The sequence below is a fragment of the Ahaetulla prasina genome, chromosome 4 (assembly GCF_028640845.1).
Source record: "Ahaetulla prasina isolate Xishuangbanna chromosome 4, ASM2864084v1, whole genome shotgun sequence".
NCBI classification, from domain to species: Eukaryota; Metazoa; Chordata; class Lepidosauria; order Squamata; family Colubridae; genus Ahaetulla; species Ahaetulla prasina.
The window spans coordinates 98708165-98735806 of record NC_080542.1 but is presented as its reverse complement, the minus strand read 5'-3'; the positions used below and the strand labels follow the sequence as shown (position 1 = coordinate 98735806).

The following is a 27642-nucleotide window of genomic DNA, read 5'->3' as shown; positions in this document are numbered from 1 at the left end:
CGTGTTTTGGTCCGGGAGTGGAAGGAGGAGGGAAAGACGGAAGTTGGAGGCCGCGTTTACCATCGTGAGGCACGGAAGAGCCCCGTTTCCCTGTCCTCTTGTACCGTGAGCCACAGGAACCGGGCGTTGGGCGGCATCTTTTCTTTTCTCAGGAATCTGTTCGCGGGGGGGAACGGAACTGGCGAAGAGGCTCCTGCCTTTCCGTCACAGCCAGGTAACGATACATCAAAGCCGGACTTAATAGGGAGAGGAGGCCGTGGTTCGAGCAAAATGAATAGGCACTTGCGATACCCTCGCTCCCCCTCTTTTTTGAGGGTGGGGTGGGGTGGGGTTTGAGCTTCGTCCACGATGCCTCAGATCGGTGTGGAAGTGGAAGGAGATGCGGCAAAGACGGGAGAACTGAGCCGTTTTCCCTTTCACCCTCAAAATGGCGACCCCAATTCTCCCACTTCCTCTTATTCCTGGGGCAGGGCTGCTGGAGAAATGCACGGAGAAAGGCGATGTCTTGGGGGGGCAGAAGGAATTTTGGAACGCAGAGAGGGCATCTTTCCGAAGAGGGAATGAAATACGGAATTGAATATAATTGAAAATCACCTTCTGTTGTCTGGATTTGATATATATGTTATGCTATATAATTGTTAACTAATGCCTATGTCTCATTATTCCTAAATGCTTAACAATATCTCTATGGTGGATTGATAGTATAAACATAAAAAGTCATTTTGATATAAGGCTTGTGGACACTTTGCAATTTAAAGTGTCAATCATCAGTTTTATTAAGAGTTCTAGCCTCAGGTGGTATGAAATTACTTGCAAACAAAGCTGCACATCCAAACATTCAGATTTTATTTTTTGTGACGTATCAGTATTATAAAACAATTAAAATGTGGTGCAATATTTAAATTCTGCTTTAAAAATTTGTCTTATTAGATATTGTTTCAGATCAATTTTACTTTGATTTCCTAAGAATCTGCTTTTTTTACCATAAATGTTTTATAATCTAAATAGTTTATTAATATGTAATTCTTTCCCAAGGTACAACAAAGGCAAAAAAGCAACATATTCTTGCTTCTGTCACTTTTCCTGCTTCTATTTCTGGATCCCAAATAATATGAAATAATATGAAAAGACAGGAGAGAGGTCTCAATTTTTCCTTTCTATGAAGAATGAAAATGGACATAGTGGCAGAGTAAATATTGTTCGTGATTATTCTGTTCCAATTAAATTGGTCCTAAGTAACTCTTGGGGTGAGAGGGGTGGGGGAGAAGATAGTGAAAAACTATAAGCATAGTATACTTGAGAGTGGTACTTACTAGCAATGGAGTTAAAAAACCTTTTGCATGCCTTTAATAAGGGTATAAATGAGCTTCTTTAATTTTTAGATTAAAGAGCTTGTAACCTGATGTCTGTTATTACAAATTTTAAAACTATTTTTAAAATTTGCTTTTTTATTTTCAAGTGAAATTTACATATGCAAACACAATTCCATATAATCCTGATATAGTTATAGTTATACATTAGAAATCCAACCTATGTATCTGTGGAATAGTTTTTTTAAAAAATTTATTTACATTTATATCCCGCCCTTCTCCGAAGACTGAGGGTGGCTTACAGTGTATAAGGCAATAGTCTCATTCTATTTGTATATTTACAAAGTCAACTTATTGCCCCCCCCCAAACAATCTGGGTCCTCATTTTACCTACCTTATAAAGGATGGAAGGCTGAGTCAACCTTGGGCCGGGCTTGAACCTGCAGTAATTGCAGGCTACTGTGTTCTAATAACAGGCTCCTTACAGCCTGAGCTATTACGGCCCTTTTTCTTCAATGAGTGTGATCTCATGGGATCATTGAATACTTGCTTTAAAAAAATGAGTCTTAAAGCATCAACATCTTTTTTCAGATGAAGTTCCGTGTTTTCATAATTCAAAAGGACATAATACTCTGTAATTGCGCTGAGGAAAGAAAAAAACGCATTTTGTCTTCTGATACCTGGGTATAGTTAATTTATATTAGAATAATATATTACTAATTTCTTAATACTTGTGCTCTAAGCCTTCATATTCTTCCTAGAAATCTATAAAAAGGAAGGTAAAACATCCAATTTTAGTTATCTTCTATTTCTCCTGTTTTTAACAGGAATCAAACACTTTTTAAACAGTAAGATCATCAGAACCTTAATTCCAATTTAGAAGCAAAAATAGCAGATCTAAGAATTATCTTTTTGTGATCTATTCTCAGGGCTGAGATAGTAATTTAAGAGATCCTTAATTCCACACTAATTTTGATAGCTTTTATGCAGTGTATGTGTATATTAACACAGCAGGAATAAACAATCTACTATGTTCAGATATTTATGGATTATGGTTTCCCTTTATAGAAAAATTCTGAGATTCAGAAAACAGTGTGATTCTTTGTAAATTGCAAAAGATCATTACTGTAAGTGGGGAAGCAACCAGAGTCATGTTACAACCATACTTGCAATGTGGTATCAGTTTCATTTTAACTAGGATACAGAGGGTGATGATCAGCTGAGTAAGAACTGATTAATATATAACAGGATGTGAAGTAGTTGATGATCCAATGAAATACTGAGTAAATTGTCTGACTACTAAGCAGCTAAACTGGATTTGCAATAGATGTTTACTTAGGAATAAATTCCACAGTATTCCATGATGTTATCTTTGAGGGTTCTTTGTTTGAGGCTTAGTGTCAAACAATGGTTTGATGTGATCATGATAATATATCTTTTTTCTTAAACCAGAGATATTTTCAATCTTAATACCAAGGGGGCAACAATTTTTCGTTCTTTTTCCAATATATATGGTTTTTGATGTATGGATCTATAGAATTTCTCTTTAAAAACTTGCCATTATTAAAATTCCCATGTTATATGTGATTAGAATTAGAAAATAACAGAGTTGGAAGACACCTTTAGAAGTCTTGATCCAATTCCCTGTTTAAGCAGGAGACCCTATACCAATCCAGATAATGGCTGTTCAACATAATCTTAAAACTTCCAGTGATGGAGCACCCAGAAACCTCCACTGATTAATTGTACTCACTATCAGGAAAATTTCTCCTTAATTCTTGGTTCTCTCTTTGATTTGCTTTCATCTATTACGTCTTTTCCTGGCCTCCAGTGCTTTGGAGAATAAGTTGACCCCCTTCTGTCTGTGACAATCACGCAAATAGAAGACTACTCCTCTAGTCCTTCTCTTTGTTAGACTAGGCATGCCTAATTCACACAATTGTTCATCACATGTGTAGCCTCCAATCTCTTAATAATCTTCATCATTCTTCTCTATACTCTTTCTAGGATCTCAACCTTTGTGTGCGTGTTGTGATCAGAACTGGATGCAATATTCCATATGTGGTTTTACCAAAGATAGTGGTGCTAATACTTCATGTGATTTTCGTATTATTCCTCTGTTGAAGCAGCCTAGGATTGCATTGGCTTTTTTTGGGTAGCTGCAATATACCGCTGGCTTATACTTAAATGATTGTTCACTGGGAGTCCTAGATCCCTCTCAGAGTTGAGTTAAGTACCACCAATTCTATATTATTTTTTCTTGCATGAGTGTAAAAATCTTAATATTCTCACCACTAAATAGCATTCTGTTGGATAGGGCCTAGTGTCTTTCTGGATCTTGAGCTTGTCTTCTAAACTGTTTGCTATCCTCAACAGCTTGTTGTCATCTGCAAATTTGATGAGTTTCCCTTTTATCCCTTCATCTAAATCATTTATGAATATATTAGAGTACTGGGCCTAAGACAGAACCTTGGGGTACCCCACTGCATACTCCCCTCAATGTCATTTCCATTGGGGATTACATGTTGAATGTGCTTGCTTAGCCATGTGTCCATCTGGTAGCTGTCTATTCCATTTTTCTATTTTACAAAAGGTAGATTATGATCTACTTTGTCAAATGTCTTATTAAATTCCAAGTATACTATGTTCACAGCATTTAACTGATCCATTAATTTAGTCACTTTATCAAAGAATACAATAAAATTTGTTTAGCATGATCTGCTTCTGCCAAACTCATATTGACTTTTAGTAAAAGCTTTGTTTGTTTTTAGGTGTTTGCAGATCTGTTGTTTGATTATCTTTTCCAAGATCTTCCCAGTTATTGTCAAGCTGATTGGTTTGTAGTTAGTCTGTAATTATTTAGTTTTTTCTCATTAATACTACCTTTTAGTGGAGAAGAAGCCAGCATATCCAGATTATAGTCATCTTGCTTGCTTGCTATTATGGAATAGAAGGAGGTCTGGGGAAAAGATAGGCAGCAAAATCAAAATCATATTTTGTTAAAACAAAATAAAAACTAGATTAATATAGGGAATTACATTAGAAAATGCAGGATTGACTTTCAAATTATAACATCTTTATTTGATTTTCATAGCTGCCAAGAGGTTTATCAGTCTGGTATATACATAGTCCTTGATTTACAACAGTTCATTTAGTGGCCGTTCAAAGTTAAAACAGCACTGAAAAAAGTGACTTAAAACCATTTTTCACACTTATGACCATTGCAGCATCCCATGGTCATGTGATTTATATTCAGATGCTTGACATTGGTTCATATCTATGACTATTGCAGTGTCCTGGGGGTCATATGATTATTTTTTGTGATCTGACAGGCAAATCAATGTAACAAATTATGGGATTTTGAGATAAATGAAAACTCTTTCCTAAAAATAGGATATAGTTAAAATAAGCACCATACATAATGTAAAATGATAGAAGTTGTAAATTATTGTATTTAGAAAAATAGTCAGTTATTATTCCTCTATAATAAAGTTGGCTTTCAGCTACAAAATGCATATAATGTCTATTGTAATTAAGTCGGTAATTAAGTCTTAGTATGCTTATATGTGAGCCTGAATAAAAATGTTATATACTGAAAAAATGAACTGTATTGGATCTTACATAACTTCATTGGAATCCAGATACTTTATGGTAGGCTTCCACAGCTTGTAATGGCTTCTACATTGATACCTTAAAAATAATTATGGGTCACAAAGGGACATTTGTCAAACCAATCAGCTGGTGGTAGTATTGGAACTAACAAGGTTGGTGAGGCTGGGTCTTTTGGGGTATTGATGGCTGCTAATACTAGGTTGTAACATTTGGTAGCAGTAGATTTGTTAATTTTTCAAAAAATACCAATGGGTTGTATAAGACTGCTTGACAGGCCATATGCTATGTGTGTCTGTTCTAGACAAAATGTTAGCACCCACACCCTGGGACCATACATACCACAGAAGTTCAATAGCTGACTAATTAACTTTTGCCAGTTAACTAGCTTTCTATCTATCCATAAGAGGAGGAGTAGGCTTCTCAGAGGAAATCTTACTTGATTTCAGCTTTATTTATTGATTATATTCATTTATAAATGTTACTGTTTTAATTATTAGTGCATGTTTTTATTGACTGGTTGAAACAATGCAATTAATAATAGATTATGCAGAATTTTATACCACACCTCCTTACCCAGCTGTAAAGGAGATGTTTGCTTCTGTAGTCCTTTGTACATGCTTCCATATAACCTATATCTGCTCCCAAAAATCTCCAGTTTTGAAGCTGCAGTGGAAAAAGTAGAAAAAATTATTCTGCCATCAGTCATACCACAATATTTCTTCAGCAACAAATCACTCTGGGAGAATATTCCGATTTAGTAATGTTATAGTCAATTTAATGATAGCATGAATTTGTGACAATAAAATGGATAGAAACAGACCTTGAGTGAGGCAGCACTGTTGAATCACAATGTTGCTATTTAGGAAGTTCAATTGAACTGCACATTTGGGTGTAAAAAGCAAAAGGTTGGCATCCATAGTTTCCCAATTTATTTTTGTTTCTATATTCTGAAGACTATAGAGTCTTAGCACTGAGTTTTTGCTGTAATATGGTTCTTGTTCTGAGAATTGGTAAATTCCAGTGCTGCTTGGGGTATTCTGAATAAATGTAATTGTACAAATTGTAATTTATTTAGATGGCTATATTTATAAATTAGGAATTCGAATGAATTTGAAGAAAGCGAATGTGGACTGGGGTTTGAATTATATACTGGGTAGTGAGAGTCAGGATAAAGCCTAAATTTTATCTTGGGTTACATTTAATTGAAATGATGTATAGTTAATATGATTATTCTCCATTATATTTAGTAATTTTTCCATTCTAAATATATTAAAAAATTGCTATTTCTAACAATGTTCAGTGTTCTAGTGTGATGCTCACAACAATTTCACTATGTGTCAACCATTCATAATGTTTAGGAATGGGAAAACATAAAGGTATTAAGTAATGTAAAGGGAAACTAGAGATAGTCACTCATGAAAGGAGATTGTGAGAAGCGGGAGTTGTCTTCATAATTCTGTTATCCACTTCATATTCTTCTCAGCTACAAAGTAATGAGGAAAAATGAGTCTTATTTAGGCATTGAATTAACTAGACATAGGAGCACTTTAGTTCTGGCTTGAAGAAGTGAATCAATCCTTTCAGATGTAAATTAAAGTTAGTCCTTGTTTAGCTATTGCAATCTCTTCCAGTAAATGGTTGCTTAGAGAACATGTGACAGAAAGAGAGAGAGGGAGAGACTGTAAAGATTTCTAGTTGCTGCTATCTCATCCATAAATTTCAGCTAGTGCAGAATGCAGCAGTGTGGACAGTTCTTGGGGCCCCCTGGGTGGCCCACGTTAGACTGCGGTTCCACAAACTGTACTGGCTGCTGTTTTGTTTCAGGTCCAATGCAAGGTGTTAATTTTCACCTTTAAAGCCCTGCATGATATGGATCCAGCCTATCTGAGAATCCAATTCACCTTGATGGAATTAGCCTGCCCCCCCTCCCCATGCTGGTAGAAATGGTATGCTGTGGACCCTGTCAGCCAGGGAATTTTGACTGGCAAGATCTAGAAGAAAAATCTTTTCTGCTGTGGCTTCTGGCCTCTGGATCATGGCTTTTCCCATCCTTTTAGCCTTCTGGAAGGCCTTAAAGACATGGCTGGGCAAACTAGCTTGGAGCACCAATGGGAATGTGGCACTTTGAAGCTGGCTAACCTCCTTCCTTTAAGCACTTTGCTCTTCTCCTTCCTGGTTAATTTTTTTCAATTGAATTTTTAAATTTATGATCCTTACTTAGTGTTTTAAAGTTTTATAGTGCATGTTATTTGAATGCCTGTAAGCCACCCAGACTTGCCTCTGGCAAGCTGGGCAAGTCACAAGTTAAATAAATACCTCCCTCCCTCCCTCCCTCCCTCCCTCCCTTTTGGGTAGCAATGCCCAAGTTGCTTTCACTTTGGTATGTTTTTCTAGGTACAAAAATTTGGTTATAATTGCATGCACTAGTCAGATAATGATATTTTACTACTGTTTATTACTGTCATGCTTGTAAACAATTGCTAATTAAGATAGTTGCTAAATGTGGATTGGCTATATTATTGGAGTCTGTTTTTGCCACTGGACTGTTGAGACATCTGAATAACTAAAGCTAAAGTCATATTTCTGCACTATTGTTTTCAATTCTAGGCCTAATCCTATCTTGGACTAGCAGATTTAAAATGGAGGTGGTTTTGGAAATGACAAAATTTAGCAGGTTAAATTGTTAAAGGCAACTAATATTTCCCTTTTGTTTAAAAATGTTCATGAATACATACTTTACAAATCTTCACAATAGATTGTTGTGAAATGAGGGACTCAAGGTATTTCTTCTGTATAATGATGGAAAAGTATTAGTCATAAAAATGGATGAAATTTCTGAAACGGATACTATCCAAATATTTATTTTGCTCTTTGAGTTCTACCATTGCTTATTACTAACTTTATTCACATTTTATAAAACTTTCAGTATAAACAGATTGTGATTAACATAGCATTACCATTCATAGATAAACTATTTTGCATTGTGTATTATAGTACTTCTAGGTCTCTAATATTAATTCTTTGGAGATATTCTTAGAAATACAGTTCAGTAATATTTCCCTGAACCCGTCTGTCTGTATGTCTGTCTGTCTGTCTCTGTGTAAACCAGTGGTGAAATGTAAAATTTGTTACTACCGGTTCCGTGGGCGTGGCTTGGTGGGGGATAATGTGACTGGGTGGGGGTGGCCAACTTTTTTTTTTTTACTTTTAAAAGCATTTTTTCTACAATCTCTTCAGCTGAAAAAGCTGTAGAAAAAATGCTTTTAAAAAAACAAAAAAACAAAAACCTTGTGATGATCGCACGGCTCAGCTGGATGTGTGTGGGAGGGATATTTGCTATCAGTTCTCCAAACCACCTGCTGCCATTGTTACCAGATCGGGCAATCCGGTCCAAACCGGGAGCATTTCACTCCTGGTGAAAACTATATATACTGTATTTGATTTGCTGTAATTCCTTGCTGGTTAACCTGCTATCAGATATACATAGTGTTTTGAAAACCAAGGCACCCTATAAAGATTACTATAATTTTAAGTATGATTCTGCCTATGATCTTTTCTAAAATGTGAATGCTATTTTATATTACAGGCTGCCTTGAGGTGAAGGCACATTGAGGTTCGCATCCTGGAATCTTTTTTTTTTAAGAACCTGAAACAAGGGACTCCTTTTTAATTTGGACATGGCCAACCGAGGAGCAACTAGACCCAATGGGCCCAATGCTGGGAATAAAATATGTCAGTTCAAGTTAGTTCTTCTTGGTGAATCTGCAGTTGGCAAATCAAGTTTGGTGCTTCGCTTTGTTAAAGGCCAGTTTCATGAGTTCCAAGAAAGTACAATTGGAGGTGAGAAATGTTACAATTTCAAATTTAATCATTTATGCTTATGAATTGGTAATCATGTCAAGGTAAATTAAATTATGTACTATTGTGTCTCACAGGCTATTGTGTCTCACAAGCTATTGTATTACTTGCATAATTTTAAAATGGTTTTGGGCTCTTTTATTCATTCTGAATTTTTTAAGTATCTGGTTAAAAAATCCCTGTAACAATATTTAGAGAAAGTTTTTTAAATAAGACAGTTAACTACAGATAATGTTATAATCTGCTATAAGTTACAGTTAAGTAATTGTCACTTACTATAATGGTATGTTGAAATGACCTTGAGAGACTAGAAAAAGAGATGCTGCATAGGAAATGATCAGTAAGAGGACCATAACTCACAGCTCAGCAGCCCTCCACCTTTCTTGCTCCACAGATCAACAGCAGCGGTGGGGGGAAAGGATGGTTTTCATATGCAACCTACCTTATGCACATGAGCAAATGAAGCTTTGCATGCCTGCCCGCCACTTGCGTTGCCTGGTTCCCAACAGACTCCGGACTGGTAGCAGTTCAGGGGTTGGGGAGCCCTGTCATAGCTGCATAATGATGGAGCAAGTAGGACATTCCCTAAATTATCAAGCTGTAAAGGTGATTGCAGGAGAATTATATAATTAGGTTCCAAGATTGATGTCAGCCTTAACAAGTACACAGACAGGAAAGACCACCAGGTAACCTAATTCTACTTTATGCTAAATATTCACAGAAACTTGCAAGTCTGAAAGTACGATTCTCTCACCATCAGTTTTACAGCATGATAATTTAAGGAAAGTCCTTCCTAGCCTCTTGCTTTGTCTGCTCTGCAACTGTGGGCTGTATCCCCCTTTACCTGTGTATTTCCTAGGCAGCATCTCTACCTGACCTGCTAAGGTCATTCCCATATGCCATTACAGGAATTTACAACCAAAACTGAGCCCAAAATTTGCATTGCTAAGCTATGCAGTTGTGCCTCATTTTATGACCTTTTTGCTACCATTGTTAAGCGAATCATTGCAATTAAGTGAATCATGTGGTCAGTAAGCAAATCTAGATTCTCCTATAGATTTTGCTTATAAGAAGCTGGCTAAGAAAGTTAAAAAATGGTGATCATATGATGCAAGAAAGTGCAATTGTGATAAATATATGTCAGTTTCCAATTGCCCAAATTTTGATTATGTGACCATGGGTATGCTGCAATGGTTGTAAGTGTGAAAAACAGTCATAAATTACTTTGAATAATCACGAAATGAATGGTTGTAAATTGAGGCTTACCTGTACATATATTGACCATTTGTTCAGCGACACTTTGTTTGAAATTGTGTTCGCATTAGTATTAATCCTTCCATGCTACGTAGCATATCAGCAAGGGGTCTCCAACATTTTTTATTTTGGGTGAGTATTTTAGCAGCTTCTTATGTTTTTTTTAAAGTTTTTTATTTTTTATTTTTCTTAAACACATATTATAAATGTACATTTTCTTATTCATAGATAATCATACATATTCTCTCTAAAGAAAGCACAAAAATAAACATTTTAATTAACTTTGGAGTTGCTCTTCTACCCTTTCTTTCCCTTCGTTTTACAACAAACCTTCTCTTTTCCCTCCCTCCTTCTCCTTTCCTACCTTCTTCCTCTTCCTCTCCTTCCTCATACCTACTTCCCTTTCCTCTCCCCCACTCCTCTTCTCTTTCCCTCCTTTCTCACGTTGTCTCCTACTCTTATCCCCTAACTTATCTTCCTCTCCTTCTCCTTTCTTCCATCCCTCTCTCCTTCACCTCCTCTATCTTACGTTCTATTCCTCTCTTCTTTCTTTCTTCCTCGTTGTATATTATTTCCCTTGTTTGGTATCCAAGCAACTCCAATGTTCTGATAATATATACTTTCTTTTCTATTTCTTTTCTATTTTACCCAATCCATCATTTCATGGTTGTACATTTATATCTATAATCTTATTTTCTTCATCCCCCCTCCCTCTTTTTCATCTATTTTGGCGATATCTGGGTTTTTATTAATTACCATTTTTCTCATTTCTTTTCCATTTATTATCATGGTTTATCTATTTATTGACTTTTATTTCTGTCTCTTTTCTAACCATACATAAAATCTTTCCCATGTCTTGAAATACACTGATTCCTCTTTATCTTTTATTCTTAAAGTTAATCTATTCATTTCCGCACACTTTAAGATCTTTTTTATTACTTCACCTTCTGATGGGATTCTCACTAACTTCCAATTTTGCGCAAATTCAAGTCTTGCTGCTGTTATTACATGGATAATTAAATACATTTCTTATTTGCTATATCTTTCTGGCAAAATACCCAATAAGAAAATTTCTGGCTTTAATTCTATGGATTTGTGTAGCGTTTCTTTTAACCATGTCTGTATTCTAAACCAATATTTTTTTGCTTCTATACAGTACATGTCCACCACATATGATAATATGACCGCGGCAAATTCGAGTATTTCCAACATTTAGCTGATTTATCTTTAAACGTTTTTGCTAGTCTTTCTGGTGGCATGTGCCATCTATAAAATATTTTATATAGTTTTTTTAGAAGATTCTTATGTGATGTTTACAATCTTTTAAGTCTTCTATGAACATTCTTTGCCATGTATTTTGAGGACATCCTTTTGGATGTTTGGCATTAGAGCTGAGATGGCGCAGTGGTTAGAGTGCAGTACAGCAGGCTACTTCAGCTGACTGCTAGCTTCAGTTCGGCAGTTCAAATCTCACCAGCTAAACGTTGACTCAGCCTTTCATCCTTCTGAGGTAGGTAAAATGAGGACCCAGATTGTTGGGGACAATATGCTGACTTTGTAAACCACTTAGAGAGGGCTGTAAAAACACTATGAAGTGGTATATAAGTCTTAAGTGCTATTGCTATCAGGGGGTGTCTATCTTGTTGCCATCTTGGGGATTCAGTTCTTCATACGGAGAATATAATCTGCAGGTTGGAATCTTCTGCATGCAACAATATTATGTAATTTTTAGTAATATGGTCAAAATAGTAAATCTTTAGGATTTTATGAAGGCATCTTTGTTGGAAGACATCAGGTCTGTTAGTACTCACTGATGCCTTTTGTGTCTCACTGGCATTAATGGCTGTCACTATAGAGGTGACCATACAGAATTTAAATTTCAGTGATACAGACAATGACCAGATTTTTTTAATCCTCTGGAAAAAGTTGTTGCTTTTCCAGTGTGATCCTTGTTGTCCATCTCTGCATCTTCATTAGGAGCGATTACACTACCCAAATAGGTAAACCTTTTTACTTCCTCAAGTTGCTTTGATCTAAGTGTGATTCCCCGTATCTATTGGAGATCTCTGTGTGACTCAGATACATGATCTTTGATTTCTCAGCACTTATCTTGACGCCAATTTGGTAGCTTCTTCATCTGAGACAGTTGTTACTTATTGTAGTTTTGTCTCAGTTTTCTCAAGACAATGTCATCTGCAAAATCCAGATCACCAATTTACGAAGTTACAACAGTGAATGAATAAAATAAAATAAATAAATAAATAAATTTATGACCTTTGCAATGTTCCTCAGTCACATGGTCACAATTATAGCCCATAAGCACTGTCCTGTGTTTTACCTGTTTTAAACACAAGGAAAAAAGAGTTTTTTTCCTCTTGCGGAGACATGCATCATAATACCAGTGATTTTTATGTGGAAGATTAATATGTTCTCTGTTCAGGGCATTACTCTGTAATGACTGCAGGTAGAGGTCCTGGAAGAGTATCTTGGTAAACTATTGATATCAAAGAAAAATATTTCTATAACTACAAGTTAAGGCATAGTTTACGTGCCTAAAACATGCTAGCTATGTTATTAGCAGCTTAGTGCTTTTGATTCTAATTAGCAATGAGTATCTGTATGACCTTTGCACTTACCTTAAACAATATATTGATGTTAATTCATTATTCCATGGTTGAGAGTCATTATTTAGTTCATCATATTTATATCATTTCATAATTCTCAAATTCAAGAGAACCTTATCTTTAATTTAATCTTCCCCCACAGCCAGCTTGAAAGGAAAACCCCGTATGAAACTTGACTGTCCCTGTAAGCTTTCTTCTGTATTGCCAGTTTTATAGGGACATTTGCCACTAGTTGATTACCCCTCTTTTATTTAAATTTCTGGGGTCATTGATAATTTTTATTTTTTGTTAAACAATCAAGGTAAACTTATTCCTGTAGAAATAATAAAATTTTATTATATTATGTGTAAACTGCACTCACAAATAGTTGCCAATAATTCATGTTGTTCAGAGTACTTCACGGTTGTTTGTTTCATTGAATGTATTTTTATTGTTCAATGACCCAAATAAAATTTCTATCTTCTGTCTAGTTTAGCCCCAATCTTTCCGGTTGGTGGCCTGATGTTTGTGTGTGGGGAAAGGGGATAGTTTGTGTGAAGGGCAGGTGTTCTGCGCATGCACAGAACTTTATTTGTGTGAGTGTCAGGCACACTGCAGCCTGCCACTTATACGTTCCAGTTGCATGTAAGCCATGGCCCATGGGTTGGGGATCTCTGATCTAGTCTATTAGTATGGTGCACCAACATCTATCATTGTTGGGAAGAACCAATAGCCATCTTTGGTCATGATGTTGGATGAGCACTTACGAAGAAAGTGTAGGGTAAACCCCATGTTGCTTCTACATTATAGATATATAACAATGATTACCAACACTGGTAATCAATAATACAGAAAACATTTAACCCACAGGCACACACACACACACACACACACACACACACACACACACACACCTATAATTGATATGCTTGGATCTTTTAAGCATTATCCCTTCCATCCAAAACACTCTTTTATGGATTGAGCACATGTTTAAAATTCAGTGTACTGTTGGGGACAATTTGTTCATGGATTATTTTATACATCCTTAGTAATTGATAGAATTCCAATAATTTGATGTATTTAAAATACCATGGGAGTTGTGGTGGCACAATGGTTAGAATGCAGTATTGCAGGCTAGTTAAGCTCACTGCCATGAGTTTGCAATGAGTTCTTCATTGGCTCAAGGTTGACTGCCTTCCTTCCTTCCAAGGTTGGTAAAATGAGGGCCCAGATTGTTGGGGTTATATGCTGACTCTGTAAATAGTATAGCCTTTATTATCATTGTACATCATATATACAAAGAGATTGGTTAGAAATTGGTTAAACTGCTTCGAAAGGGCTGTAAAGTGCTACAGAGCAGTGTATAAACCTTAAGTGCTATTGCTATTAATGAGCAATTGCCCTTTCTTTATGAATAACAGTATCATGTGATCAAAACACTAGTATTTAGTACAAAGAACTATGATTATGGAAAGGAAGCAAATTTGGGGTGGTATCGGAGACTTAACGATGACATTGAACATTTAGCCTTCCTTCATGAATTGAAATGTTTCTACTAAATCAGTTTTAATAGTATGGTAGATGGTTATAAGAGATCCTGCAATAGTGCAATGGAAACATACAGTCTGATATCTTGGACATTGCTAGACATGTACCATTAGTTGTTGCCCTGTGAGGTTTCAGCTAATAATTTTTGTATGTGGTAACCAATAAAATTAGGGCTATCAGATATGAATTGCAAAAAATTGGATAACGAGCAAATGGTAGCAAAGAAATCTCTTTGCTGCCATCTTTGGTAATGCAGTCTACATGTGGTTGCCCTAAAACATATTGAGGTCAGTTTTGTCTCAGACGCCTATACATAATATAACATAGATATTATTTATTTCAAATTTTTGGATATTTACAGTTATGTCTATTGCATTAGATTCTGGTGATGTAAGTTGAAATAAAAATACATCATATAGTGATACTGTGTTCAGATTTGCATAATCTGATAGATCATTATGTTGCTTTCTTTGGATTTTTTATAATAAACATAAATTTGCTGCATATCTCATCATGGGATACACTAAACAGCTCACAACAATAAACAAAGAAATAAAAAGGATGTTAAAACAAAGTGAAAGTAAAATAATAGATAAAGAAAACAAGGGAAAAAACAAAGAAAGTAAATAAAATAAGACTAGTAAAAAAGTTGAGCATTAGGGAACAGAGGAGGGGAGGGGAGGTGGAGTCTGCTGTAGATTTAGACTAGAGCCACCTCCAGAGTTGAGTTTCTCCATTGGGTCCCCAGGCAGATTTGCAAAGCCAGGTCTTCAAACTCTCATGAAAGGATAGGAGGTGGAGGCCAGATCTTACCCTAGAGGGTAGGGTGTTCCAAAGGGTGGGTGCTGTAGCAGAGAAGGCTCTTCTGGGTCCTAACAGAGTTCTTTGACTAATGGGATCTGCAATAGGGCTGCTCTGCTGGCCTGAATAGGACAATAGATTTCATTAAATAGCCTGGACCGATGCCATTAAGAGCTTTAAAAGTCACAATCAACATCTTGAACTGCACTCGGAAGCAGATGGGTAGCGAGTGTAGTTTGTGGAGCAGAGGTGTAATAATAGCCCAAGTACTGCTGTCACTGCTATACTTTGCATTAATTTAAACTTTCAAATGGATTTCAAGCCCATATAGAATGCATTTCAATAGTCCAAATGAGAATTGACCAGGGCTTGAATAACTGAGCACAGGGAGTCACAATCCAGGAAAGGTGACAGCTGGTGCACAAACTGGAGCTATGCAAAATTCTTATTGTCATGCCTGTTCCGTGCTCTTCGAGCAGGAGATGTGAATCCAGGAGAACCCTCAAGTTGCAAACTGGATCTGAACAGAGAAGTGCAATCCCATCTAGAACCAGAAATGACAACGTCAGATTCTAAAGGCACTCAGTCTTGCCAGGGTTTATTTGAAATTATTGTCTCCCATCCCGGACCTCACAGCCTCCAGGAATTGCAAGAGAGCAGAGGCAGCATCACTCATGTATAGAGATGTAGAGTTGAGTGTCATTGGCATATTGATGATATCTTAACGCAGCGACTTCATGTAGATGTTAAATAGGAGAGTATAAACCTTATGGAATGCTGCAAGTGAGTAGGCAGGGGTTAGATCTCACTCCCTATCAATACCAATTGTAACCAACCTTAGAGAAAGGAGCTGAACCCGTTTAAAGCTGTGCCATCCAGCATCCAACTTGTGAAGCTGACCAAAAGAATACCATGGTCGATAGTATCAAAGGCCATTTAAAGCTCAGGAAGTGTGAGAATGGTTGCCTTATTCTCATTTCACTCTCACTAGAGACCATAAGTCTCTTTCCAATAGGTAGGCCTGAATCTAGGCCTTGAAAGAGGTCAAGGAAATCCTTTTTGTACAAGACTCTGGAACTGCCAAGCAACTGCCTTTTCTACCATTTTCAGGAAGGTGAGAAACTGGACAGAAATTGATTAAATAAGATTAAGTGATAGTTTCTTAAGGAGAAGACAAACCAGAGCCTCTTCAAAAAATTGCAGTGAGGAATTTATTACTGCATGAACACACTTGCTGCTCATGGTGAGTCACCAGTCTGGAGGGACAAGGATCTATGGAGAGATAGTTGAATTGACAGCACAAAGGACCCTGTCCACTTCCCTAGGAACAACAGACTTAAACTGATCCCAAATTACTAGGCAAGATGATTTCCTAGACATCTCATGAGGATCTGCACCACAGAAGAGTTTCAGCCGGGAACAAAGCTGAGTTTTTTCTGGAAATTCTTCTGCTTGGCCTTGGAAATGATTGTTTAAGCCTTCCCCCCTGCCTCCCAATCCCCTAGGCCTAGGAGGGATCCAGCAATCGGAAAAGGGCTGAAGAGCAATATTGCAGATGCATTAAGAGCAGATAAGTATTTTTTCATGTTATGGAAAATGCAATTTTTCATTGTAGTGTAGTTAGCAATAGCACTTAAACTTATATATATATATATATATATAATTGTACAGTGCTTTACAGGAGCAGTCCCTAATCTTTTTGTTACCAGGAACCAGTTTCATGGAAGACAATTTTTTCACTGACTGTGGGATGGGGTGGTCCGCGGGGATTGTGCAACCTAGATTCTGCACATGAACAGTTTTACTCACCTACTGCTCACCTCCAGCTGTGGCTCATTTCTTAACAGGGCTAGCAAATACTCCAGGATATCCCCCACTTCCTTCTGGGTCCATCAGTCTCTGGGAGCAGACCATTTGGGTGGGTCTGGTCTCTTCAGAGCGGGTGGTGTAAGAGAGTCTCAAGGATATTTTTAGATTCCCCACACAGATCACATTGGCATTGCTCCTATAAGAATATTAGATCTGGTGTGTGACCAGTGTTCTGGGTTGGATCTATGACATGGCTGCCATGGAGATTATGAACAGCCTCTTGTCAGGCTGAGTGCAAGGAAGGCAGATTGAAGTCACTTGGAATCAGAAGTTTGGAGAACTCCACTGCCGATCCAGAGACCAGATATGCAACCTAACTTCCAGTGACTATGTCAAAGAAAATATGTCATAGAGCACTGGGTGTAAGGAAATAGTGTTACATATAAACTAGACCACAGTGAAAGTTCTATATACATCCTGCTCTTTATGCTTCAAATTTCCTCTTCTGTCTGTGTACTTCATACTCTCTTTCCCCCATCTTTCAATTGTAAACTATGGTTTGTTGCACAGTCAATTGGATGTTCAGATTGGATTTGGCATTTTTGTCTACCTATCAAGTGCTTTCCAAGAACCTGGGATATGCAGATGTAGATGTTTGATGGTGTTATAGATATCATTGCAGGATGTAAGCTGTTCTGAGTAAAGTCAGCTTTTGCAATTGACTGATAATGAATATGTCAGTGCCAATGGTGTTAAAGTGGTGCTCCAGTTGTTTTGGAGTTGAATCCATTATTATTTAATGTCTGATCATTTTAATGTTTACTGACATTCAATGTTTGTAAGCCCAGATGGGCAGCACACAAATCTAATAAATAAATTAAAATAATAAAGAAAATTTATAAATTATTGGATCTACATTACTTGTACTTTCTTAGAAAATTGAAGTCTGCCTGACACTATCACTTATAATACAGATCAGACTTAAAGCTTTTCCATGTGTTTTTTACAGTTTTATTCCTTTCTTTGCAATATGCTGCGGAACTGTAGCAGTCTATTACTTCTGCATTGTTTTGGATCTACTTGTTCTTCCCAAAATATCTCACACATGTTTGTATGTGTGCGTGCGTGCATGCATGCATTTTTCTCTGCACTGAAATAATCATTAAGAAATAGATAATTGCCATAACTTGGGGCATGGCATAGTGTTTCATAGGAAGTAAGGAAATAATATAGAACAAAGATCAGCTTTCCTTCTGAATAAAGCTAAAGGTTTTTTTAAAACATTTTTATTAAATTATAGAGTATTATAAAATACAAAAATAAATTGAAGGGCAGTGAGGGGAGGGGGAAGGAGGAAATGAAGTGAAGGGGAGGGGGAGGGGGAGAAAAAGAAGCATTGACTTGGGACTCTGTTACATTAACATCAAATCACAGTTTTTTGCTTTTGCATAATAGTATGAACAAGTCATTTCTATCTGTATAATCTGTAAAATCCAAAGTCAGAGTTTCATTCTTTTCCACATCAAGCACGAAGTTCAGAAGCGGATCTTTTAAAAAAAATCAAGCTCAGTACCTTGTGATTATGTGGACAAATTATTAAATGAACCTCCCTTAGTCTAGTAATTTTTGAATACATGGAGTGGAAAAGGAGATCTTATCATCTTTAATAATAAAATTCCTTATAGTTTGGATTTAAATAAGTGTCATCAGCACAAGAACTACTTTGCTAATATGAAAGATTGTCTTCCTATATTTAAATATTTTTATTGAAATTCAACACTCGCAAAGTTATGAATTGAATTTAGATTTGAACTTACAGTATATACACTAGTATTAGAAGTCAACTCTAATATGCAGCCCTGTGTCTATAACCTATTAAAATAAAGCATTATTACTATCATGAAATTTTTAATGGAGTGTGGCAGAAAATATTGTTCTAAGCCAACGGGACATGCAGAGAACCAAATTTCTGTTCCTTTCTCTTTTTCTTTAGCTGCTTTTTTAACGCAAACGGTATGTCTTGATGACACAACAGTAAAATTTGAAATTTGGGATACAGCTGGTCAAGAACGGTACCACAGTTTGGCACCAATGTATTACAGAGGAGCACAGGCAGCTATAGTTGTATATGATATTACCAATGAGGTAGGTAAAGTTAATGTGAAAGTTGAAATCTTTGTTATCAATAAAGCATTGATATAGTATTAATTTATACAATATGAACTAGTATTTCCATCATAACAAATATTTTTGCTCTACTTTTAACATATGATGGCAGTTGTTCAATAACATAGTTTATTTACATTCAAAAATTTAGGATGACAGAATTTCCCCCCCTCTCCTGCTGTTTCCTAAGTATTAGGGCATTTAACTTTAGAATAGATTTCAGTAAACCATCTTCTGCTATATATTGCTCCTAAAATTGCTGTTGTTTTTCAGTCTTCAAAGCAGTTTGCAGTATATGTTCCCAAATTGTCTTGTCCCTTTGCAAAATATTGCAAAAGTCTGTTCTATACAATAGAATATCAAATTATACTATTGTGCTTTTGATCACCCAAACTTTTCAGTGGGTGAAAAACACTGCTATCCATTATAAAGCTACAGAACAAAAAACACATTTTAGATTGTTTTCCTTCAAGTTTAATTAAGGTAGTTTAATATTTTTATACTGTTATCATTTCTGCATCTTATGTGGGTTGTTGCAATGTTGTCTTGTTTTATTTTTATTTTTTATTCATATTAATATTCAATGTGAAAGCCAGCTGGGTGACTTTGGGCCAGTCAGTTTCTCTCAACTAAATTCACCTCACAAGATTGTTGTTGTGGGGAAAATAGGAGGCAGAAACTGTTGGATATGTTTGCTATCTTGAGTTATTTGTAAGGATAATAAAGGTGGAGTACATATTAATAAATAAATTAAATATATAGTAGCAAGTATATAATTTGTTATTGTAATTTTTATTCATGTATCCATTTTAAAAGTTAAAGTAATAAGTAAACATCTATATTATGTCATGTTTTTTCCATTCTTTGTTTTAAGATACTAAAAGAATTTTATAATATATCTACATTTATTATCGAATAATTTTTTATAGATTGAGATTGTAATCTATTTCATCAAAAGTATAAAGAATAAGATAAGATATATATGCAAGATATATAGTAAAGTAATAAAATTATTAAAGGAAAAAGAAATGTAGGAATGGAAGACTAATAAGCTATATAGATACTGCTGTTTGCAAAACATTTTACTATGCCTATTTCATGTTAATGACATGGCTATTTCATAGATTAATCTATAATCTTCAACAAATCTTCATTGAAGCAGTTTATAGTTATAGGAGTTTGTAAAATTAGGAGTTTATGCAACAAAAAAGAAAACAAAATGTAGTTTTTGGCATTGGATATCAAGCCATATCCTTTTATTGGCATCTTCTAAAATGGAAAAAGAAATGAGTTTTTTCTTTAAATACTTGACAGGAATCTTTTGCAAGAGCAAAAAACTGGGTAAAAGAACTCCAGAGGCAAGCAAGTCCCAACATTGTAATAGCTTTAGCAGGAAATAAGGCTGATCTAGCTAACAAAAGGGCTGTAGATTTTCAGGTAAGTTTTAGTTCTAATATTTTTGTCTGAAATTGTAGCTTTGCTGAAATAACGTATAGGAATGTAAAACACTGTAGTAATATTATTACTTGGATAGGATATTGCTAGTTAGGTCTTTATTTCGTGATACATACTATGAATATTCTAAGTCATCACTTATCTTCTGAAACATTGAAATCTTCTTATCAATGTAAAAATAATATCTGGAATGACAATGGCTGGGAAGCAAATGATAATAATTACAAATGTACCTCGATATTTGACTGCTTCAAAACTCATAAATTTGGTAATGAACACATTTTGATGAAAAATGTCTTGGTACTCATAGTTTCTTTGGTATTCGGCGTCCTGCAAAAGGAAGAGAGGGATAGTTGCAGAGGGAAGATAGGAAGTCAGCCATACTTAGAAGGTTGCATAAAAGGAAGAGAGGGGTGGCTATAGAGGATGGACAGGAAGTAAGCATTGTTGGCAAAGTCACTGGCATAGGAAAAAAAGACAAACAGAAAGTTTTTCCTGGCCAAAACAAAGGGTCACATGGGGAGTCATCTTGTTTGTTTGTCACTTGTTTTTTACTGTCATGCCTCCCAGAACCAATTAACATCGAGTACTGCTATATTTATACCAACAGAGTAGTACATAAAAAATATCAGTTCTCCCTTCTCCTTATTAAGCAACATAATATTTATTACAATAATTGCAATTGTTTAGAACTGCCAGATGAAATTGAAGAGCATAACTCACATTATATTACCATTAATGAAGGATCTTTACTATCAGTAGTAAAGAACTTTACTTTGCTAGTTGTTGCCAATTATAGGGAATAGTGCTTATCTCTGTTTCAAGGGCCATTAAGTCAGTGTGGCCAAAGATATTTCCATGGTCACATGGCCAGCATGGTGTCCCAGAGTGCTGTTACCTTCCCACCAAAGAGGTGGTGCAGTGGTTCAGTGGTTAAGAAGCTGGGCTTGTTGACTGGAAAGATGATAGCCCGGTTTCAAGACCTGAGTGTCACACGATGGGGTGAGTTTCTGTTCTTGTTCTAATTCCTGCCACCCTAGCAGTTCGAAAGCATGCAAATGCAAGAGGATAAATACTATCACTACATAGTTAAAAAAAAATAAATCGTAGATGCTGTCTGATATTCAGAAGCCCAGGTATACACTTCCAACACTATAGAAGCCCCAATTTAAATTGTCACACATTCTTGGGGTTCATTGGATGATTTTGGCCAATCCTTAAACTATTTAACAGATTTATAGCAAGATGAAATGCAAAAAAATATATATGCATACTTTAACAGACAGGCAGATTTTAATTGGTGATAATAATGAGTAAAAGTAGGACTTGTCAGGAATTTTGAGGGCCATGAATAATGCAATTCTTTGTGTATAAACATTATAGAGAAAAGCCTGAGCTATAAAAGAGGGTATTTGAATTGGAAAGAAAAATTAGAAGTGCTTCCATGTATAATAATAATAATAATAATAATAATAATAATAATAATAATAATAATAATAATAATAATAATAATAATAATAATAATAATAATAATATTTTAATTTGTATACCTCCCTTCTCCCGAAGGACTCAGGGCGGTGAACAGGCAGATAAAATACAAATACACACAATAATTAAAAACATCCCTTAAAAACTAATTTAAATGCCCAAATGTTAAAATAACATACATAAAATCACAAAACTTTAAAAACCCATCAAATAAAGATAAAAATCAGGCTAGTCCAGCCATACGAAATAAATAAGTTTTAAGTTCGCGGCGAAAGGTCCTAAGGTCAGGTAATTGTCGAAGTCCGAGGGGAAGTTCGTTCCACAGGGTTAGAGCCCCCACAGAGAAGGCCCTCCCCCTGGGAGGGCCTTCTCTGGTACTTGTCAAAGTTTTAGTAAAGCATACCTATTCAAGTCTAGTATTAATATTGCACTACCTTTTAAAGTAAGGATGAATAACTTACTGCCAAGAGAATTATCAACAATAAATTAACACATATAAGTGCTAAAAGGGGATATCACAAATTTATAATATTGTACACATTTTCTTGGTTTTCAGCTGTCACAAGAGGTTCAACTGTATTAATTTTACAATATTTTCCAAAATTAAATTATAGAGGTCACAGCTGCTTGATATTTACTGTATTGTAATAGAATTTTCTACTTATTTGGAGCTGTTATTTGTTGCCTTTCTGAATATTATTTGGAATCCCCTAAATCAGAAACATGACTGGTTATAGAAAATCCTATGAAATAGGATAGTTATGGAAGATACTATAAGGTGGGGCTAGATGAATCAAAAATTGGAATTAAGATTGCCGGAAGAAATATCAACAACCTCAGATATGCAGATGATACCACTCTAATGGCAGAAAGCGAAGAGGAACTAAAGAGCCTCTTGATGCGGGTGAAGGAGGAGAGTGCAAAAGTTGGCTTGAAACTCAATATTAAGAAAACTAAAATCATGGCAACCGGCCCTCTCAATTCGTGGCAGATAGATGGAGAAGAAATGGAGGTAGTGACAGATTTTATTTTCCTGGGCTCCAAGTCCCGCAGATGGGGACTGCCGCCAAGAAATTAAAAGACGCTTGCTCCTGGGGAGGAAAGCTATAGCAAATCTAGACAGCATACTAAAAAGCAGAGACATCACCCTGCCAACAAAAGTGCATATAGTCAATGCTATGGTTTTCCCAGTTGCAATGTATGGCTGTGAAGGTTGGACCATAAGAAAGGCTGAGCGCCAAAGAATTGAGGCCTTTGAACTCTGGTGCTGGAGAAGACTCCTGCGAGTCCCTTGGACTGCAAGGCGAAGAAACAAGTCAGTCCTAGAGGAGATCAACCCTGACTGCTCTTTAGAAGGCCAGTTCTGAAGATGAAATTGAAATACTTTGGCCACCTAATGAGAAGGAAGGACTCACTGGAGAAGAGCCTAATGCTGGGAAAGATTGAGGGCAAAAGAATGGGACGACAGAGAACGAGGTGGCTGGATGGAGTCTCCAGAGGATGGCAGAGGACAGGAAGGCCTGGAGGAACGTTGGCCATGGGGTCGCGATGGGTCAGACACGATTTCGCAACTAATAACAACAAAATGGAAGATACGTTAAATTTAGCATCAGTATGTTTATCATTGCAAATATATTTTAACAAGCACCAACCCAAATAGCGTGTAAAGTACATTGAAGATTTAAAGATAAGTTCTCAATGTAAGTGCAAAGATAAACAAGAGTTTGAGTTGAACTTGATTATTAGTAACTTGTCAACAATTCAGAAATGGTTTGTTATTCCCTTTTTCAATATTTTTTTTAAAATTTTGAGTTTACCGTAAAAATTAACTCTAAATAAATTCTATAAAGGCTGGGCTTAATCATGTATATAACTTCTAACAATTTCCCTTGTTAACCCTTGTGTTTTTGAATAAGTATAGTATCATAATTAGAATTAATTTTCTTTATCCTTTAATCACCAAACTTTCCGATTTTAGCTTTGAAATACTGAACGTTTATAGATCCTGAGAAGAAATAACTCAGCAGTTTCATACTTCATTACTACTTCATCCATTTGCATTTTGGTTCATTTGTGTAGGTGTCACTGCAAATCTTTAAAATTACTAGTTTTTTCTGAGAGCATTGTTCTGACTGAACTAATTAAGTCAAAATTTGATCTTTAAAACACTATTCTAACTGCAGACAATACATATTTTGTATAATACAGAATTACAGCAGCAAATAAATGGACATTTTAAATTTACAGGAAGCACAGTCTTATGCAGATGACAACAGTTTATTGTTCATGGAGACCTCAGCTAAAACATCAGTAAATGTAAATGAAATATTCATGGCAATTGGTAAGTGAACTCTTACTTAAAGTTACAGTTTAAAAATATTTTTGTGACACTTCAAGAGAGAGCAGTCATCAAAATTATCAGACTACAGTGGCAAATGGCCAGCCTGACCTCTGATTGCTGCTTAGTAGTAATAATTTGGCATTTTTTATCATAAAATGCACACAATTTTATATAATTTGCAGCTATTTTCAAATTGATAAAGTCAAAAGAATGGAAGGCAGAATATTTAAATAAAAAGATTAGCGAAGATAATGTTCACTTTGAATATGTAACTTGATTTATTTTTAACGAAGCACTTTTCTAATTGTTTCTATTACAATTTTTTCTGATAATGCTGTGGCAGGCTGTTATGGCTCCATAAATCATGATTGGTTTAGGAAAATTTGGTTTTATCAGAAGAAGCCCATATTTAATAAACCTATTAAATTAAAAGTGATCTGAAAGCTGCTAAACATCTGGAATGGAATCCAGGCTTATTTGTACATTGAATGTGGCCTAAAGCTTTAACTTGACATATCTTATTCATTAGGCATATTGAGATGAGCCAAGTAATACTAAACTCAAATTCAAAATTATATTTAATTTCAATATGTGAGAATATGCATTAGATCAGTTTTTACTATTTGTGTAAAATTCAGCTTATTCCAATGTTTATTTTGTTCAGTTGATTGGAACTATACCATATTATGTTGACATTGTCCTTTATTCTTTTAAGCAAGTAAAGTCCCATTAGGAAGCATTTATATTACCAATATGTTTGCAAAGTAATTTTGCAAACCTGTAAAAAAGTATTTACAGGTAGTGTTCAACATATAACTGTTTAGTGATCCTTCAAAGTTACAGTGGCCCTGAAAAAAGTGATTTATGACCATTTTCCCCATATGCAACATCCCCAAGGATATGTGATCAAAATTCAAACGCTTGGCACCCGACTCATATTTATGATTATATTCTGGGGTCATGTGATCGCCTTCTGCGACTTTTTGACAAGGAGAGCCAAATTCACTTAACAACCATATTGCTAACTTAACAACTGCAGCGATTCACTTAACAACTATGGCAAGAAACCTTGTAAAATGGGGCAAAGCTGCCTTAACTTTTTCAATAACAGAAATTTTGTGGATCAATTGTGATCGTAAGTTGAGGACTATCTATACGTAAAACTTGTCCTAAGTAGTCTTCAGTACTGAGCTGTTTTTTACATTTTGCTTGTTTATTTCAAAATGGATATATTATTATTAAGGTTAGAAAAGAAAATTAGAACTAAAGGTAATCCTGAATATTACAAAAATTATTAAGCAGAAAAATTAATTTGAGATATAAACTAAGCAAAATTTATTATTTCATTCCCATGAAATTGTGTTAATTTAGTGTCCAATTTTGCAGCATTTCTATTTCCAGGGATCTCAGCAATTTAGATAGAAAAATTGACTTATTGGCCACTTTGTGATAAGCCATGGGTTTTTCAACATATTTTTAAAAATAAGTCACAGTGAACAATAATAGGCAAGTTTAAGCTATACACAGACAAGCCATATTGAAGTAGCTCCATAATCTTTTGGATCTTTTGAAGAAGAAATACATGTATGCTGCCAAAAAAGTACATATGGTATGAAATATATGGTATAGTTATTGGAGCTAGATGCATGTTAAAACAAGCATATTCCAGATCCCTGTGTAAGATCAGGTGAACTTCATCAATTTATATGGAAGGTTAGTCAGAATAAAAAATATTGATTATGCTGTATAGTGCTATGAGCTATAAATATACATAGCTAATCCTTTTTATATATATATATATATATATTTATATGTAGGTCTTTATATATATATATATATATATACACACACACACACACACACTAATTTTGCTATATTTTTATAGCTAAAAAGTTGCCGAAGAATGAACCACAGAATACGGGAGCTAATTCTGGTAGAGGAAGAGGAGGAGTAGATCTTACTGAACCAACACAACCAACTAAGAGTCAATGTTGTAGCAACTAAACTTTCAGCGGCTTTAAACTGTCTTGAATATTCTTCCACTTCCTAACTTGTTAATAACAATGGAATTTGGAGTATTTAACCTGGCCCAATACAGCTTCCAAAACTGAAGAGACTTATGAAATAGTTGTTTCTAATACAGAATGATTTTGTCCTAATTTTTAATAACATGCATGTATCACTGGCTGTTATGTTTCAACAATAGGGTGGGGTGGGGAAAAGAAGCTGGCTAAACTTGCTTCAGTTAAGAGGTTTTAAACTGGATTACATGTCATTAGGAATAGACTGAACTGTTCCATGGATCTGCAGCTAACCAGTTAGTTCCTCAAGCGTTGGATATTGGTTACTGTTAAAGTGTAATGAATAGAATTTGGATTCTCCATTTGTGATTTTGAAAAGAAGAAAAAGGTTAATAATATATCTTCTGAACTTTCTGTAAGCTTATTAACAGTATTTATGCAAAATATGTGGGTAATTACCATTTAAATATACATTCCAGTTTCATAATTTAAGTGAAATACGTGAAACTTTTAACGATTTTATTGACCCTGTGCTTGCAGAACAATTGGTTTTCTTTAATTATTACACTATATATAAATTGGTCAAAACCCAGTTTAAATTTTTTAAAAAAATCAAGCTTCACACATTTTTCCTGCTTTTAAAATGTCACAACCATTGAATTCAACTTCCGATGCATCACAACATATTTCCTAACAAACTATTGAGACATATCTTATAAAAACTAGTTAGCTAATTTTGATTTTAATCAGTGTTGACCATTAACACAGTTACCTTTTCCCTAAGAATGTAATTGGTCAGAGCACTAACAATTATGTACATTCAACTTGATTTTAAATTGGGATGTTAATGTACTGTAAATAGGGTACTGCATTGTAGTCTACAGCTGTTTAATACTCTATACTATTTAAGAGTTGCTTAAAAGTATACAATGTGTACAGTTATTTTAAAGAGCTAACATTTCGTTTTCCCCAGATTACAATGGGGATTAACTTCTTCCTTCATGGCTAGAACAGTAATAAAAGATGCTCCTGTACCTGTAACATAAATACTACTGTCTGTCTGTAATGAATTCTGCAATGTTGTCTCCCAAAGTCCATTTTATTTTGATTTGTCCAGTATATTGCACTAATTCTTTAGTTATTTTCATTATATGAAATCTACCAAGTGTCAGAAAAGATGATTTAATCTATTTAAATGTTGAACTGCTAGCAAAAACTTACATGTGCAGATGTAAATTTGCAATAATTTGGGCTTAGCAATGAAAATGACAGTTCACTAGTGTTTAGTTTTATATTGAGGTGCTCAGGTTTGAATAAAGTGGTATAAAAAGGAAATCATGGTAATCATTCTTTTTAAACAACATGGTAATCATTTT

General features: G+C 35.3%; 1 protein-coding gene across 2 annotated transcripts; it reads left to right on the top strand.

Moving 5' to 3' along the window:
• Positions 1-27526, top strand: RAB5A (RAB5A, member RAS oncogene family). Of its 2 annotated transcripts, XM_058183783.1 has the most exons (6): positions 4-214; positions 8509-8762; positions 18789-18940; positions 20276-20398; positions 24152-24245; positions 26131-27526. In XM_058183783.1, exons 2-6 carry the CDS (start codon positions 8600-8602, stop codon positions 26247-26249), a joined length of 651 nt encoding a protein of 216 aa, XP_058039766.1. In that variant the 5' UTR covers positions 4-214; positions 8509-8599; the 3' UTR covers positions 26250-27526. The 2 variants fall into 2 exon arrangements, with proteins under 2 accessions (XP_058039767.1, XP_058039766.1); XM_058183784.1 differs by lacking the exon at positions 20276-20398 and having other exon boundaries at positions 1-214.
• Positions 27527-27642: the final 116 nt, after the last annotated feature.